This window comes from Centroberyx gerrardi, chromosome 9 (assembly GCF_048128805.1).
Source record: "Centroberyx gerrardi isolate f3 chromosome 9, fCenGer3.hap1.cur.20231027, whole genome shotgun sequence".
NCBI lineage: Eukaryota > Metazoa > Chordata > Actinopteri > Beryciformes > Berycidae > Centroberyx > Centroberyx gerrardi.
Window position 1 is genome coordinate 13895523 of NC_136005.1, and position 14439 is coordinate 13909961.

The 14439-nt window shown below is 40.8% G+C and overlaps 2 protein-coding genes across 5 annotated transcripts in view; one reads left to right on the forward strand and one right to left on the reverse strand.

Annotated features, from left to right (window-relative positions):
* tcf3b (transcription factor 3b) overlaps positions 1 to 5187 on the reverse strand; it is a 29720-nt gene extending 24533 nt beyond the window's left edge. For 3 of the 4 annotated variants that reach the window (XM_071908325.2, XM_078285557.1, XM_071908324.2), the window contains exons 1-2: positions 4869 to 5187; positions 1781 to 1883 (exon numbers count right to left, since the gene is read on the reverse strand). In XM_071908325.2, the coding sequence (XP_071764426.1) occupies positions 1781 to 1861 (81 nt within the window). In that variant the 5' untranslated portion in view covers positions 1862 to 1883; positions 4869 to 5187. The remainder of the gene's footprint in view (positions 1 to 1780; positions 1884 to 4868) is intronic. The other variant, XM_071908326.2, reaches the window with a different exon arrangement.
* LOC139929162 (uncharacterized) overlaps positions 1 to 14439 on the forward strand; it is a 383413-nt gene that overhangs the window by 223214 nt on the left and 145760 nt on the right. The gene's annotated exons all lie outside the window — the stretch shown is intronic.

Below are 14439 nucleotides of genomic sequence, written 5' to 3' on the forward strand. Positions count from 1 at the left end.
ATATCACAACCCAATCTGCCACCACCGCGTCTGATGAGTTTGTTTTACCGGGTTTGTCTTTGTAAAGCAGACTGATATCTGATTTGGAGACTTTAATTTTTCTTTTTTTTGTTTGTTCCCATCACATTTGGTTGTAAATATCTCAAATGTGTTCAGTTTTGCTTTTTCATGTCCAATCTAATATATGTTCACTGGCTAGCCAGGAAATAAACAAAGAGGACAAAATTTGGTTGTACAGTGTTGACAGTTTCTCACCCAATTATCAATGTCATATTTAGACTGAACATCTGCTGATACAAATTGGCAGCTGATCAATCTGAGCATCTCTAACGCGAACGCAACTGACTAATGAGCACCTCCCACAAAACCCCCATCAGAACAAGGAATGTTTTTTTCTCCCTCCGTCTTTCCTTTGCATACCGTTAGTGTAGCAAAGAATACAACTACATTAACAGAGCGGTTGACTGCATCCAGCAAGCCATTATAACACAGCTCCATTGACAATATCCATGCCCTAACAATCCATTTAAATTCACTTTAAAATAAGGCTAGTCCTGTAGTTCCACAATCTTACACATCATAAGGCTTCAATGACTCAAGCAACGCTTTTAATACCTCAGTGTTAATCAACTGTAGTTAGTTAAAAGAAACCTCACGGGACATTAAGTCTGCTGACAAACATTTCATTCATTAGGATTCATGGTGTGGAATTACCTTTTGTCCCCCAATAATAATAATTATCCAGAACGGACATTTTAGTCTTTGCCAGCTATTCAATTTATCAGGGAAGAAAAAATTGCCACTGCTCCATTGGGCTTATGAGATGTGTATGTCAATGCAGAGCTCAACAAAGGCTTCAAAACAAATGAAAACACAGGTAAATAAAAGCCAAACAGAATAACTCCAACCACTCTGGAGAGGATGTCTGGAGAATACTTCTGAAAGCATCTCTGTGAAAATCATCAGCCATCAAACTAGGTTTGCCGTGAACAAAACAAAACTGAAAAAATAATCCTCCTAAAGACTGAAAATGTGACACAAAGAAATGCATCTCCCCAGAATAAAGCAGAAGCTGTCAGCTCGGCCCAGATCATATATCACAATGTTTCCCCTTGAATTTCTGTTAACAAGGCGAACAGGGGTAAATTTGGTTCTGGGACTAACACCAGAATTACTTCCACTATTTTCTGCATTTTTTAAAAATGGTGCTTATTACTTATAAATATACACTATAAATGTATAAGGTAAATATGTGCGAATTACCTGGTATTCTACATCTGTTTAGGTGAATGCTTAATTTTCATTGTCTACGTTTTCCCAACAGTGGATGTAATTTCCCTGTAGTCAGGATCCACTTCCCCCCTGCTGTATGAATGAATGTAGCTGAGCATTGTATCATCTACACAGCCGACTAACCTATATTTAGGCCCTGAATGCATTTGTAACCAGTGAACCTGAGGTATAGCTGTATTTTCCTGGCCATGCTTTGATCTATTCAGTGCTACCCCTGCCATGCCCAGGATGAAGGATGGAAAAATCTTCAGCTGACTCTACCTATTGTTAAACTGCATTAAAATTTACTGTTGCAAATCTTGAAAAATTAATCTCCCCCACTTACTTTCTTTCCCACCCCCTACCCCACTTTTCTCATTCAGACCTCCACTCTCTCCCTCCTACTGGCACCCAAACCCCTATCCCACTCTCTTTAGCTCTTCCTCCCCATGCCACCCACGTCCCACTGCCACCCAGAACCACCCAGGCTGCTCTCCCACTGTCTTACCGCACTGAAATCCAGGAGGTCGCTGAGTTCCTTGTCAGTTCCCACTGCAGCCATTCTTTGCTGCTGCTGCTGCTCGTTCATACCCTTCAGTCTCTAATAAACCCTACGAGAGAAATTTGCAGATGCGGGATTTTAATGGCACCGGCGAGTACAAACACACATTAAATGTGGCTCTAAAAAAAGGGGAGGAAAACAATAATGCATAATTCAAACTACCACAGGTTTGTTATATCACTTACAACAATCATGTAGGCGAGTTATTCATCTCCTATAAACATGCCAATGCTGGGCTATGTCAGCACTATTCTTAAAAAGCAAATGCAACTTACATATCCCCCCCCCCCCCCCCCCCCCCCCCAAGCACCTATTCCATGATGGGAATTCAAATTTGAGATTTAAAAGTAACATATCCGTTCATGTCCTATGCAAAAATCTTGTGCATTTCAAAATTTGCAATATGAAAATCAACGATCGTCTATTAAATCTCAGCCAGCCTAAACATACAGCCCGAGTTATTTCCATATTGACATACAGACCAACACGGGAAAATAGACAACATTAGGCTATTTAACACTATTGACTCCTTTAGGCATGTCTACTGAAAGATGCTAATTTCACTCAGACACTGCCTTGCCATCCAAGCAGTGGAAGAGACACTGACATGAAATGATGAATACGCTGCCTTTAGTCAAATCACTACCAAGTAATCACTTAAAATTTGTCTTTCTTTTTATGCAACCCTGGCAAATAACACAGCCATATGTCGATCATTGCTACATAAAAGAGAATGTAATACATTTACAATTACAGACATAATTGGGACTATTGTTAGCCCAAGGAAATAGGGGTGAAAGGCAGAGTTAATGACTGTATGCAAACACGTCATTACCAAATTACCATATGTCAACTCAGAAGGAACCTTGTCAAATGACACAGCGAGCTTGAATACTGGATTTACCCTGTGTTTTGCATTCCAACGCAAGCCTGAGGCAGCTCTCTGATGCCGAGCAGTGGTTCTGCAAGCCTCACAGAGAACTGGTGGTAAGGGGAGCGAGTGGAGGAATAGAGGCACTTGGACACCAACAGGTGGTGTGCTTTTACAGCCTCTTTTGTAATCCAGCACTAGCACAAATTGTTGTTGCAATAAAAAAAACAAAAGAAGGCCTTATAGCAAATGTAATTTATAAAATGTAAACACAAGGAGATCAGAGGATTCAAATGACCCCAGAAAAGATTTTTTCAACTGAGAATCACTTGAATACAAATTATAATGGTAAAAATTAACAAGAGTGTGAAACATAAAATCCCTTTTCCCACATGTATGAAAATTAACACACGTCACCTCATGGGAGCCAAACAGGGCAGTCTGGGTTTAGTGAACTCAGGCTAGCTGAACTAATTTAACCTTGAGACAAGGAAAGGAAGTAAGCAAACACAACACATTGCCCCAAGTGTAAATAGGCTAGGAATATGCCTGTCATTGCCTTTCCAAACTTTTGGATAAGATGGCTAATGAAGGACAAAAAAAAATAGGTCAAACACACCACTAACACAAACTACTATTCCCAAATATATGGGCACATCTGACAGTTAAATGGAGTAGAGTATGGAGCAGCTTATTGTAACAAAATGGCATCTTCAGCTACTGTTGGATCAATATTTGAAGGAAGCAGATTAGGGGTCTTTGTCACCCCACACAAGGCAGAGAAGGCAGGTCACCCTCCGCCAAAGAGCCTGCACCTCCAGTGAAACAAACCATTGGGGAAGCAAGCTAAACAGATGCTGTGCAACAAAACTTCATATTTAGCACTAGTTCATGAAAATGATGTGTGTGTCTCTGAGTTTTTGACCACGTTTTTCAAACATAAGGATGGGTCAAATTAAGTTCCCTTTACCTGCTTAACAAACCTGTAATTACTAGTGGAACAATATGTTGACGTCGAAAGACTTTATAATTAAAAAGCACAATTCAGTGCGCATAGACTACGGACAATTTTAGTTGTGTTATTGATCCTAATAAAAATGTCAAAACAACAAAAAGCTAAATAAGTTACTATGTAAATATGTGTTTATCTAATTGCTATTACTGCGGGAACAAGACGAACGTTCGTACTGAGTAGAAAGGCATATTCAACAGTTGCTACAAATATTGCACAAAAGAAACAGATGTAAAATGACTTCCACCAAAAACACATTAGTAAATGTGCCAAAATAATAACCACCGAGTCCAAGAGTTTTAACAATGACTGTAAACATCTAGGCTACTCCAGGGTGTATACATTACTAGATGATCTCGTTTTGGCTAGGCCACATCCAGGGCCAAGCTACTGCTGACAACTAACCCATTCACGATTTATTTTGAACCATCTCGAAATTATCCTTGGATTAAACACACGATAATCTCCAGTATCTCTTCCTAGTGAAAAGAAATTATGTGTAAAAGAAGCGGCGTGGCCTGACACTCGAGGATAAAAGCAATGCTCCAAACTTATGCAACACATATTGGGCTCTTTCTTTCAGATATTAGGGTTCAAGTCTTGCATTATGAGGGAGTTCAGTAAAGGAGATGGTGGGGGTGGGGGCAGGAGGAATTTCCTGCCAAATGTGCAATAAAATAAAGTCTAGCTTGGGACCCAGACACTGCCATAAAGGAATGTTTAAAGGGCTACCAAGGCGTTTTTATAGAAAGTTTGTTTCTGGTTGTATGGAAAATACGTGTACAACAGAAAGTTTAAAATGCTCACCAACATTACTGAACGTAAAGATTTCATATTTCCATATATTGTCTAGTGCAAGTAGGCTAGAAGAGACACACGGTGAAAATCAAAACGAGGCTTATTAGACAGGACTAACATTTAGTGGAGTCTTTTTGTAGAACAAAGGAGTAATTTCCTCCTCTCCGTGGTCGATGCGGAGACCATCACACACTTGGCTCGCCACCTCAAACCAGACAAAAACTTACATCCCCCGCTTTAACCACACATTCCCAAAACTTTTCGAAAATTGCAGGCGTCAAAACGTATGTCAATGAAACCTATCGAATTCATGCAACTTTCCCAAAAACAGTAGTGAAAGAATTGTGTTTTACCTCTCCTCTCCAAATGTGTGATATCCAACAGTAAAAAGAAAAGCGGAGACTCGCAAGGGGAAAAACATAAAACTTCAAGAGAATTTCGACCTCAGTGCATGAAACGCATTGGATCACAGTAGATGTCTTCCTTTTGTCCTGGTAAGCCTGGTTTTCATACAGCGCCCACGTGTTTGATACAATGTAACAAGTCTGTGTGCAAACAAATCTATTATAGTAACTAATCTCGCGTCTTCCTTTTTTGTTGTTACAATTGAGATGATTTCATTCTTCTCGTAGACATCTTCACCACCTCCGTCCACATTGTCAGACGCAACAACGTATCCCTCCGCATAAAGTGAGGGCCTCAACGCCAGCGGTGTCCAATTTCAAACGCCTTTGAGAGACTAGCTATTTTTACGGATAAAGAAATATAGCTTCAATAACTTCCAAGCGTCAAATCGATGTATTGGTGTTATGTTGAAGCTCGGTGTCTCTCCGCTCGGACTGCAATCCTCAAAATGTAGGAGCGCTTCGGGCACTATGTTCTCCAGCGGAAGGCTATCGTAAGAAAGTTAGCTGCGATTACACAGCAGCTTGACGAGATGGCACGATAAATGCGAAGGGGTTTAGCCAATGGAAAAGCGTGTTTAGTTGATTGGCGGCCGTATGAGCCAGCGGGCGGCTGCAAATACAGCTTGGACCCTCCCTCTTCTTGACGCTCACTTTCCCTGTGTGCTCAGGGAGGCTGGATGAGGGGGGCTTCAATATGCCCGCTGACATCATTTTATTTCTGTGGTTGGTGTGTCCTCCGTTTGCTTTTTTAAGGAGTATCTCCATTAGGCTCCAAATGATTTTCTTTTCATTACAACAACTGTAAACTGAATTATGATTTACATTTGTTAAAATAATTACGTTATTACACTGTTATGGTCAGGGTTTGTGTCAAGATTTTGATCATATAAAAACATCAGCCTGTACGGCCACAGGAGCCACAGATAGTATTAGCTACATTTTTGAAGTGACAATAGGAGCTACATGACATGTAGTACGTGAATATGTTTTATCTACACCTTTTCTTATATTGGTTGATTGATGTAATGAGTTGTTAGAAAGGGGAACCGTTCACTGATTCCTGTGTTTGAACTTGGCTATCAAAAATAGCATTGAAAGAACTGAAGAATTTAAATTAACAGACAAAAAACACTATAGTAGAAACCATGGTGTGCTTGGGAGCACTTCTGTTTTTCCAACCCAACCCTGTTTTCACACTAATATGTCACCTAGCAGAATATGCATTAGACTAGATGCATCTTACAATTTGATGCACTACAAGTCTCAGCTAATGATGAGTTTCATTACAGCTCATTTGGCAAAAATATATGACATAAAAGAAATCTTGCCAACAGAGAATCATATTTTAACCTTTCACAACTCTTGGCTTTCGCATCAATAGATAATGTAACATTATGTCCACATAGCCACCGGTTCACGTTGAGTTTTCTGTAATGATCCGACAAACATAACACCAAGGCACCCCTAGTAACTGTGCCTGCTCCAGAGCAGAGTGGAGAGGAGGGAAACGAAAGAGTATAGGATCACAGAGTAGGGGATCATAACAGAGAGCATGGATGGTGGGGGGAGGGGAGAGGAGGAGGTGACAGAGAGGGAGAGAGAGAGAGAGAGAGAGAAATAGTGCAGAGAAAATAGTTAAAACAGGCAGGGCATACTGGATGATCATCGGGAATTTGTCAACAGTATTAAGATGCTGCTTTCATATGCTTACAGGATAAATACATATAGATTTGAAATGAACTGCAATTCAGTCAGGATGATGGTGATCTACTTCGATTGGAATAACTTTAGATTGCCGTGCCATGTAATTTCTGTGCTCCCTTTATTCAATGTGCACACACAATATCCCTATGTGATTTGGCTCACATGAAAACACAATAACCAGTCTATTGAAAACTGTATGTAGGTGTTAGACAGCTGCTGTTTCTAACCTAAGGGCAAACTTTGACAAAGAGGAGGGAAGTTAAAACGGCCCTTCTCTGTTTCCTGTCTACAACCTCAGAAATGACCATTTTATGTTTACAGATATTCTAGATGTGTATTGTTTTTATATAAAAAAAAAACAAGATTCAGAGATATCTTCAACATCCTAAACCTAGTAAGTTAAAAATCAGTTGCCACAATCAACCACTGGACATCAGCAAATAGCCTTTGAGTCATTATATAGCCAGAATGCGTACACAGGCCTTTGCCCTGGGTGTAAGCTATAGGCAGCAAAACTGAGCCATAGCAAATGCAAATTCTGTGTAACTGGCTAGCATTATTATAAACCTCGCTCTAATGCCTCAATCTGTCTGTTTGCACAAAGGTTACCAAGGGAAAGGGGATTCGCTGTCAATAGGACATATAGGTAAATAATCCGTTGGGTGTCCCTTGGGTGAGGAGAAAGCCTCAGCACAGAACATTAATTAGTCTCATGGACCGTCTTTGGAATGTAATGGGGTTACTGCTTGGAACAAACGCACATATGGGCCATAAATACCTTTACAAACACACCATGCACACATCCACACATGCACAAACACACAGACATATGCACACAGGTACACACACACAGACACACGCATACACACACAAAATGCACTAAGCCAAAAAATGAAAAGACAGCCGCAGCATCAGAAAATAATCACAGCTATCAAAGAAAGGGCATCTTGAGCTATTTATCTAACACCTATTTGGAATCCTTTCATTGAGGAATGTATTAATCAAAAGATTAGATTTGAACAGATGGAAACATCTGTTTGGGGAAATGAATTTTTAGTAGAAGCAGAAAAATCTCTCCTACTCTCTCTTTTTCCAGTAGACGTTAGGCCTTGAGTAAGAATAGTGCTGTTGTCAGTATTAGCAATGAGGCTTGTAAGCCCTCCAAGTAGTTTGTAGTAACAGCTGGGTCTGACATGGAGAGCATGTACAAGGGCAGCCAGGCTGAAGAGAGGGAGGGGGCGGTAGAAGAAGAACGGAAAAAAATGAGAATCTTCAACTAAATGAACACAGAGTGCATCAAACGGTGACACAAGGTTAAACTGAAATTAGTTGTAAAACAGGCAGCAACGACTGAGGAACTGAGCGATGCAATCAAATGTTTATTGAAGCATAACCCCCTCTTTCACAGTATCAGCATCATACCTATAATTGTCTTTTACAACTGAATTAGAGTGGCACAGCATTCTCAATGGAGCTGAGGCCAGTAGCTGGATAAATATGTTATTTAGTTAAATTAACAACAATGTAATTTTTCATTCAGCTGTTTCAAAGCAATTTAATTACTGTGGTCCGGAATATATGAAGGCTATAATGGTATTGTCCTTTATTTTGTTTATTTTGTAAAATGACGTGGACATAAAAGACCAGATAGAGAACTGTAAAAGCAGATTCAATTTTTATTCTAAATGTATGTTTCATTATCTACACTGACTATGGGTAACCCACCACATGGTAACCTTAAAGCTTACAGCATCATTATGCAGGAAGGAACAAACAAAAACACAAACACGTCGTCCATAATCTCAAAATACATTCACAGTACAATGGACAGTTAAAGACAAATCCGGGGAGGGATTCTGTCACACATGCCCTTGTTGATTCCTTCAAGCCATTCCCCGCTTCATATCTGTAATTAACGACAGATGCACATGGAAAATTAGCATATGTTTGGCACATTGGTGCTAATCGGTCATATATTTGTGCATATTAATGAAATATTTATCTATGTACACATCTTTACAGTCACATAAATTCACACAAGAAACAACAGTGTGTACTAATGTGTACTAATTACTTAATCCTGCCTGGATTTTTTTTCAATCAATAATACTTTGAACAGAGAATAAATAAAGGAGGACAATTCCCGCATTGTTGTGGAACATCCATGCATAATGGATGCATTACACATGCCACCATTGATTCTTGTTTCCTTGAACTCCAAACAAATAGCCACAATTTACACTTGCATTACACCTCGCCACAGTGTGATGGCTGTGTTTTATGCTAGCTACCTGTCTCAACACTCTACACATTTAGCCCTCGGTGTCCTCCTGTTCTGCCCATAGGAAGCCAGCTATGCAAGCCAAACCACATCACCAGGTTATATCACACACATAGATAAGCCCATATACATATATGCATACGAGCACACATGCACGAACACACACACACACACACACACGCACACACACACTCACAGAGCTCAGTGGTGAGGCAAGCTGCTCACCTCCTTCCATACTGAGCCCCTCACAGCCAATTGCCTGTAATAGTAGAGGCTTAGGTTTGGGTGGGGGAAGGGCAGAGGTGCATAGGTTTCTGATCAGACAAGAAAACTAGGCCAAGACCAACAATCCCTCTCCCTCAAACCCTCAGCCCCTCCCAAATGCGGCAACTTGTTACAGGGTTATGACAATCACTTGCAAGACTGTCATTAATGGAGAAACAACGAAGTGATTTTGACCCACAACACGTGTATTTAGAGGCATAAAAGCTTCACGTAGTTGGGCTATGATTCATGCTTCCTTGCCCCTTTGGAAGCTGTCCTCCAATAAGAGTTAGAGGCTGGGGGTAGGAGCGGATAGATTGATAGTGTTGGCTGAGTGCCCATGCTCTGAGTCTATCTGTGCTGAAGGGGAGGAGACAGGGGGAATCTATCTGTTGTGCTCTCTGTGCTCATGATAAACTGACTCCCGTCAAGCTTCTACCCCCTATTACAGCTCGCTTGGCAGAAAACACCCAAACTCGGACCGACTCCCAACATATTAGACAACAATAAAATGTGTGGAGACTGGAGTGAATGATTTAAACATGGCAATAATCCACAAGGTTAGGCTAACCTCTTTCAGCGATAGTTGGGGAAACATAAGCGAAAGAGAGCAATTGTTTTGGAACGTATGAGGACAACACACCTTCTTGAATTCAATCTCCAAAACAGTTGATATCTAAAGGGACACAGAGAACCCAGAGTTCATGTAATCACAAACGGGACCATCTTCAGCAAAAAAAAAAAATACAATGTTTTTCTCCCTTATCCCAAAACTGTAATTCCCACAGAGCTCCACAGAGGGAAAGAAAATGAGTTTGAGGGATTGACCATGACATTAATCCTCCCAAACATTACAGTTCTAGACAGAACACAATGCTGTTTGTGAAAGACAGACAAACACCAAGCAAATCAGCAATCTATTTACAAAAGGAAAAAAACTAAATCGACAATCCTTTTGGCCTCTGTCTTGTCTCATTTAACATACACTTTCCCGGACGCCGCCTTCCCCCGTTCTCTCTGGTGATTTTATGGGACCCCTCCCTGCCATCTTGGATTCCCATTATTGTGCAGTTCTATGGGTGCCCCTGTTCTGCCACCCACGCTTCAGGTACAGTGAACAGAACACTGGCTTCCTGTTTACAAAACCAGGCGCAGAACCCCACCACCAGACCGGCGGATTGTACGGCCGAGGAAGAGAGCACAAATGAGACTGTGAGGGTGGTTGAAGATGGAAGCATGATCCGGGGAGTTTGATTTTTTTGTTAGGAGATGAAGAAAGGGAAGAGAGAGAGAAAGAGAGAGTGAGACAGACAGAGACAGTGCGGGGGAGAGAAGAGGAGTATCCCTGGCAAAGTCAAAAATCTCTATCTAAATGTGAAAATAATACAGTAGTCCTATATTGAGGGGGAGGTGTGCCGAAAGTCATATGATAACAATCAGATCAGAGGCTGAATTGACTCTAAATCAATTGAAGTAGGCATGTCAGGGCTGTGCTGGACAGGAGGGGGAAGAGAGGGAGTGAAAGGGAGATAGATGTGAGCCTGTGTGGGGGAGGGAAGCAGAGATTGTTGGTGTCGTGGGAGCACTGGAACAACAATAACAGCAGTGTGTGTGTGTGTATGTGTGTGTGTGTCTCTGTGTGTGCGTGTGTGTGTACGTGAGTGACAGAGTGAATGAGTTAGTGTGGAAGTGGAAGTGGGGATGTGTTATAGCTCACAAAAGTGATGAAATGACATCTCCTTTACTTCACCACACAGCTGCTACTGCAGCAAAGAACACACTGTTGAGATATCTGACCTTTTATCCTCCCTTTCCTTTGGTAGCTGCTGGTCAGAAGTGTCTGTTTGCCTGTCATGTTCTCCTCTAATTAGCTACGTCTCTGCTGTGACTACAGTGTGTCCATTACAAAACGATTTCTGCCAATTGATACTCATTTTATTACTATAATCTGGATTGGTCAAACATGACCTCTTATTTTAATGGGCTTTTACTGAGTGAAAATGCGACAAATACACCCCCTAATTTGATCTAAATGTGTTTTGAAGGCTGCTCAAAATACATCGATATTCCTCCAAATACTCTGGGCCAGTACACATATCATCAAGTAATTGTCTAAAATAACTGAGCTAATAATTTAGACTACCGCCTGCAGGTAAAAACAAATCTGATATGAAAACTTATAGATATGACAAAATTCAGGTTGAGGGTTCTCTTTTTCGTTGTTTTCTCTATTTCTTTCATCTCTTTTTCTCCTCCCCTCCCCCCTTTCTTTGCAGATTAGAATTCATTAGCAATCAAAGAGCCTCCAGAGAGCTCCAGCTCTTAATTACCTACTCATTTGCATTTTTGCATATTAATGACTGCAGGGTTTTGGTAGGGTTTTTGCCGCAGTGGTTTAAAGGCACCTCAGTCCTCTGTTCTCCTGGGAGGAGGAGAGATGGCCAGAGGCAAGGCTCCAAGCCTCTCCCGTCCCCCCTCTATCCTTCCTGATGAGAGTTGGACAAGGCGAGGGGAGGGGTGCTGGGTGGGGGCATATGGGAGGGGTGGGGTGGGGGGGGCTACAGGGGAGCATGGGTTAAAGGTCAATGTCCCTGATCAACATAAGAAAGAACACATGTCTTCGGCACAGCCTAATTATTGTCATATTGAGTAGTTTAAACACCTGATCTGAACAAAATATACCCCGAGAGAAACTGGAAATGTATGCTGCAGAGATTGCTCACGTGTATTTATTGAGGACGGCAGCTAGTTTGGATGAAACTCATGTCTCACACTGTGTGGAGGCAGGGGCATTTTATATCCCTGGAGAAAGGTGTGTACCGGGGAAAATGAGGCTAGTGTGTGTGTTGCTGTTTTCCTTTACATTAAAGCCTGTCTCCAAGTGTGCATTGTGAGAGTAGTAAGAGGCTCGTCTACTGTGAGTCTTAATGGTATACACACACATACACACATATGCAAGGAAGAATATAAACCACACCCCTCCACGCAATAAGCATATAGACAAATAAACACATGTAAACAGGAACAGAAACAGTCACAGCCACATACACACACATACACACACACACACACACACACACACACCACACACACGCACAGACTGAGGGAATAATGCCACTAGAGACACCAGACAACAGCTCCCAGGCATCTCCTAGCCCCTAAAGTGCTGCTGTTCCTCTTATCCAATATGTTTTGACTGCAACAACGATGTCTGAACATGGAAAATAACATCGTATCCCACTGTGTTTTAGATACCTTACAAACATAAGAATTAATGACTTGGAGCCCCAAGACATCTGGCCAACAGGTTCGACGTGAATGTATTTGAATAAACACATCATATCCTAACATATTATACTATGTGGCTTTGTATTATATTAAATGTTTTAAAGGAGTTTTATTATATGACCGACGCAAAACTGATTCATGCTCTTGTACAAGTGATGAAAATGTCAGATTGTCAGAGGTAGACGTTTGCAAGGACAAACAAACATGCGATTAGATGTAGTGATGCTACTGTTCTTGCAGACACAACATGCAAGACACACACACGTCTCACAGTGCATCCCTGAAAACATACTGCTCACGCGGTGGGCTTAAGTCGACTTAACTGCTATTAGTGGAGTATTATAAAATGTGTGTGTGTGTGTGTAGGCAGGGCCCGGGGACTGGAGCAATATGTGGGCTGTTGGGGTGGGGTTAATGAGCTGTTCCATGACCTCTGTCACCCCGCAGGACAGCCTCAGGGAGACAGACTCTGAGACAAACAGGAAGACAGAGTGACAACGAGCCTGTGGTTGCAGTCTGGCACCAGACTTCTGGGAGGAATCAGTGATTTAAAACGCTATAGGTGGGTCTAAGATATATTCTAAATCAAGGCCTTATATAGCTAGTATGCCTCTGTTTATGAATGTCCTTTAGCACCAAACAAGGTGAAAAAGGTGCAAAATTGATGTTGAACCACATTACTCTTGATGTATTTCAGCCCAAAACACATTGTGTTTGTGACCAAGATGAGTAACGCGTGCGTTATATATGATGATGCTTTATGATTGTGACATTTCAGTTGAATGTTAAGCATGGCTGCATTTGTGTCCATTTTTATGCGTCTGACAAGATGTAAAACAATAAGTTAGTCTGTGCTATCATGTGTGTGAAAGAGAGCAAGCGAGCGAGATAAAGAGACAGAGAGAGAAAGAGAGAGAGAGAGAGAGAGAGAGAGAGAGAGAGAGAGAGAGAGAGCAGTGATGTGTGGCAGCACCATAGGGATTACTGCAGCCTTGAATGGATCATAACAGTGATTATACTGCCACCTTCTGGTAGGTTTAGAGAACTGACTTGTGAATTCACAATACACTAAGAAGAAAAAAACACCATAAACACTCATGGTTTTATGTGTCTCTAGAAGCTTTAGTCATGATTTCAAAATTGTCAAAACGTTACTGTTAAGGTAGGGTCAAACAATAAGGTCAAATATTGTCTAATTACAATACATTCTTGATAAAGTTATAATACTGAATATAGAAACTAAAGGTTGTTGTTAAGATATTGTAATAGTGTATGATAGATTATGTTAAGCTACAATAAGAGACAAAATTATACACACAAAAATTTGCAACCATTGTTTTTAATAGAAAGATTTCATATTCTTTAAACCAGACAACCAGATGCCAGACATTTTTGGATATATTAAAAAAAGAAAAAAAACAAAAAACAAAAATTGAAACAAAATGGAATTATATGGTTTAGACTGTGTGGATTTAGTGGTCTCATATACAATACAATTTCTTTTCGTCGCCAAAAAGTGCAAATTCTCCAAAATCACCAATATCCCCCCCCTGCAGCTTCCAACGGATACGGACTGACAGACTGCTATGCTAAGGAAAGACTTTTGTGAAGAGAAAGGGGTTATTTAATGTCCCGGCCTGAGAAACAGGACATTTTCTGCCGCTTTAAAATGTACACCAGAAAAGTTTTAAACTTCTGTAAAGGATTATCATAATAATCACAATTACAAATCAATCTATTATAAATAGTAGCCTATCTCTTTCTCCCCCAAGTTAAACCATTTACTGAACTATGGATTTATTGGATGTATATTTTGATCATTATTATTCTTTTCACACTACAATAATCTTGATTTGACATAGATGGCAAGACCAAAGATTTTCTGTACTGATTTGCAAAAGTGCATGATGGTCATTTGGCCATTTCATCTTTCTGTCTTTCATAATCATTTATGCACTATATGGATACCGGATCCAGCCA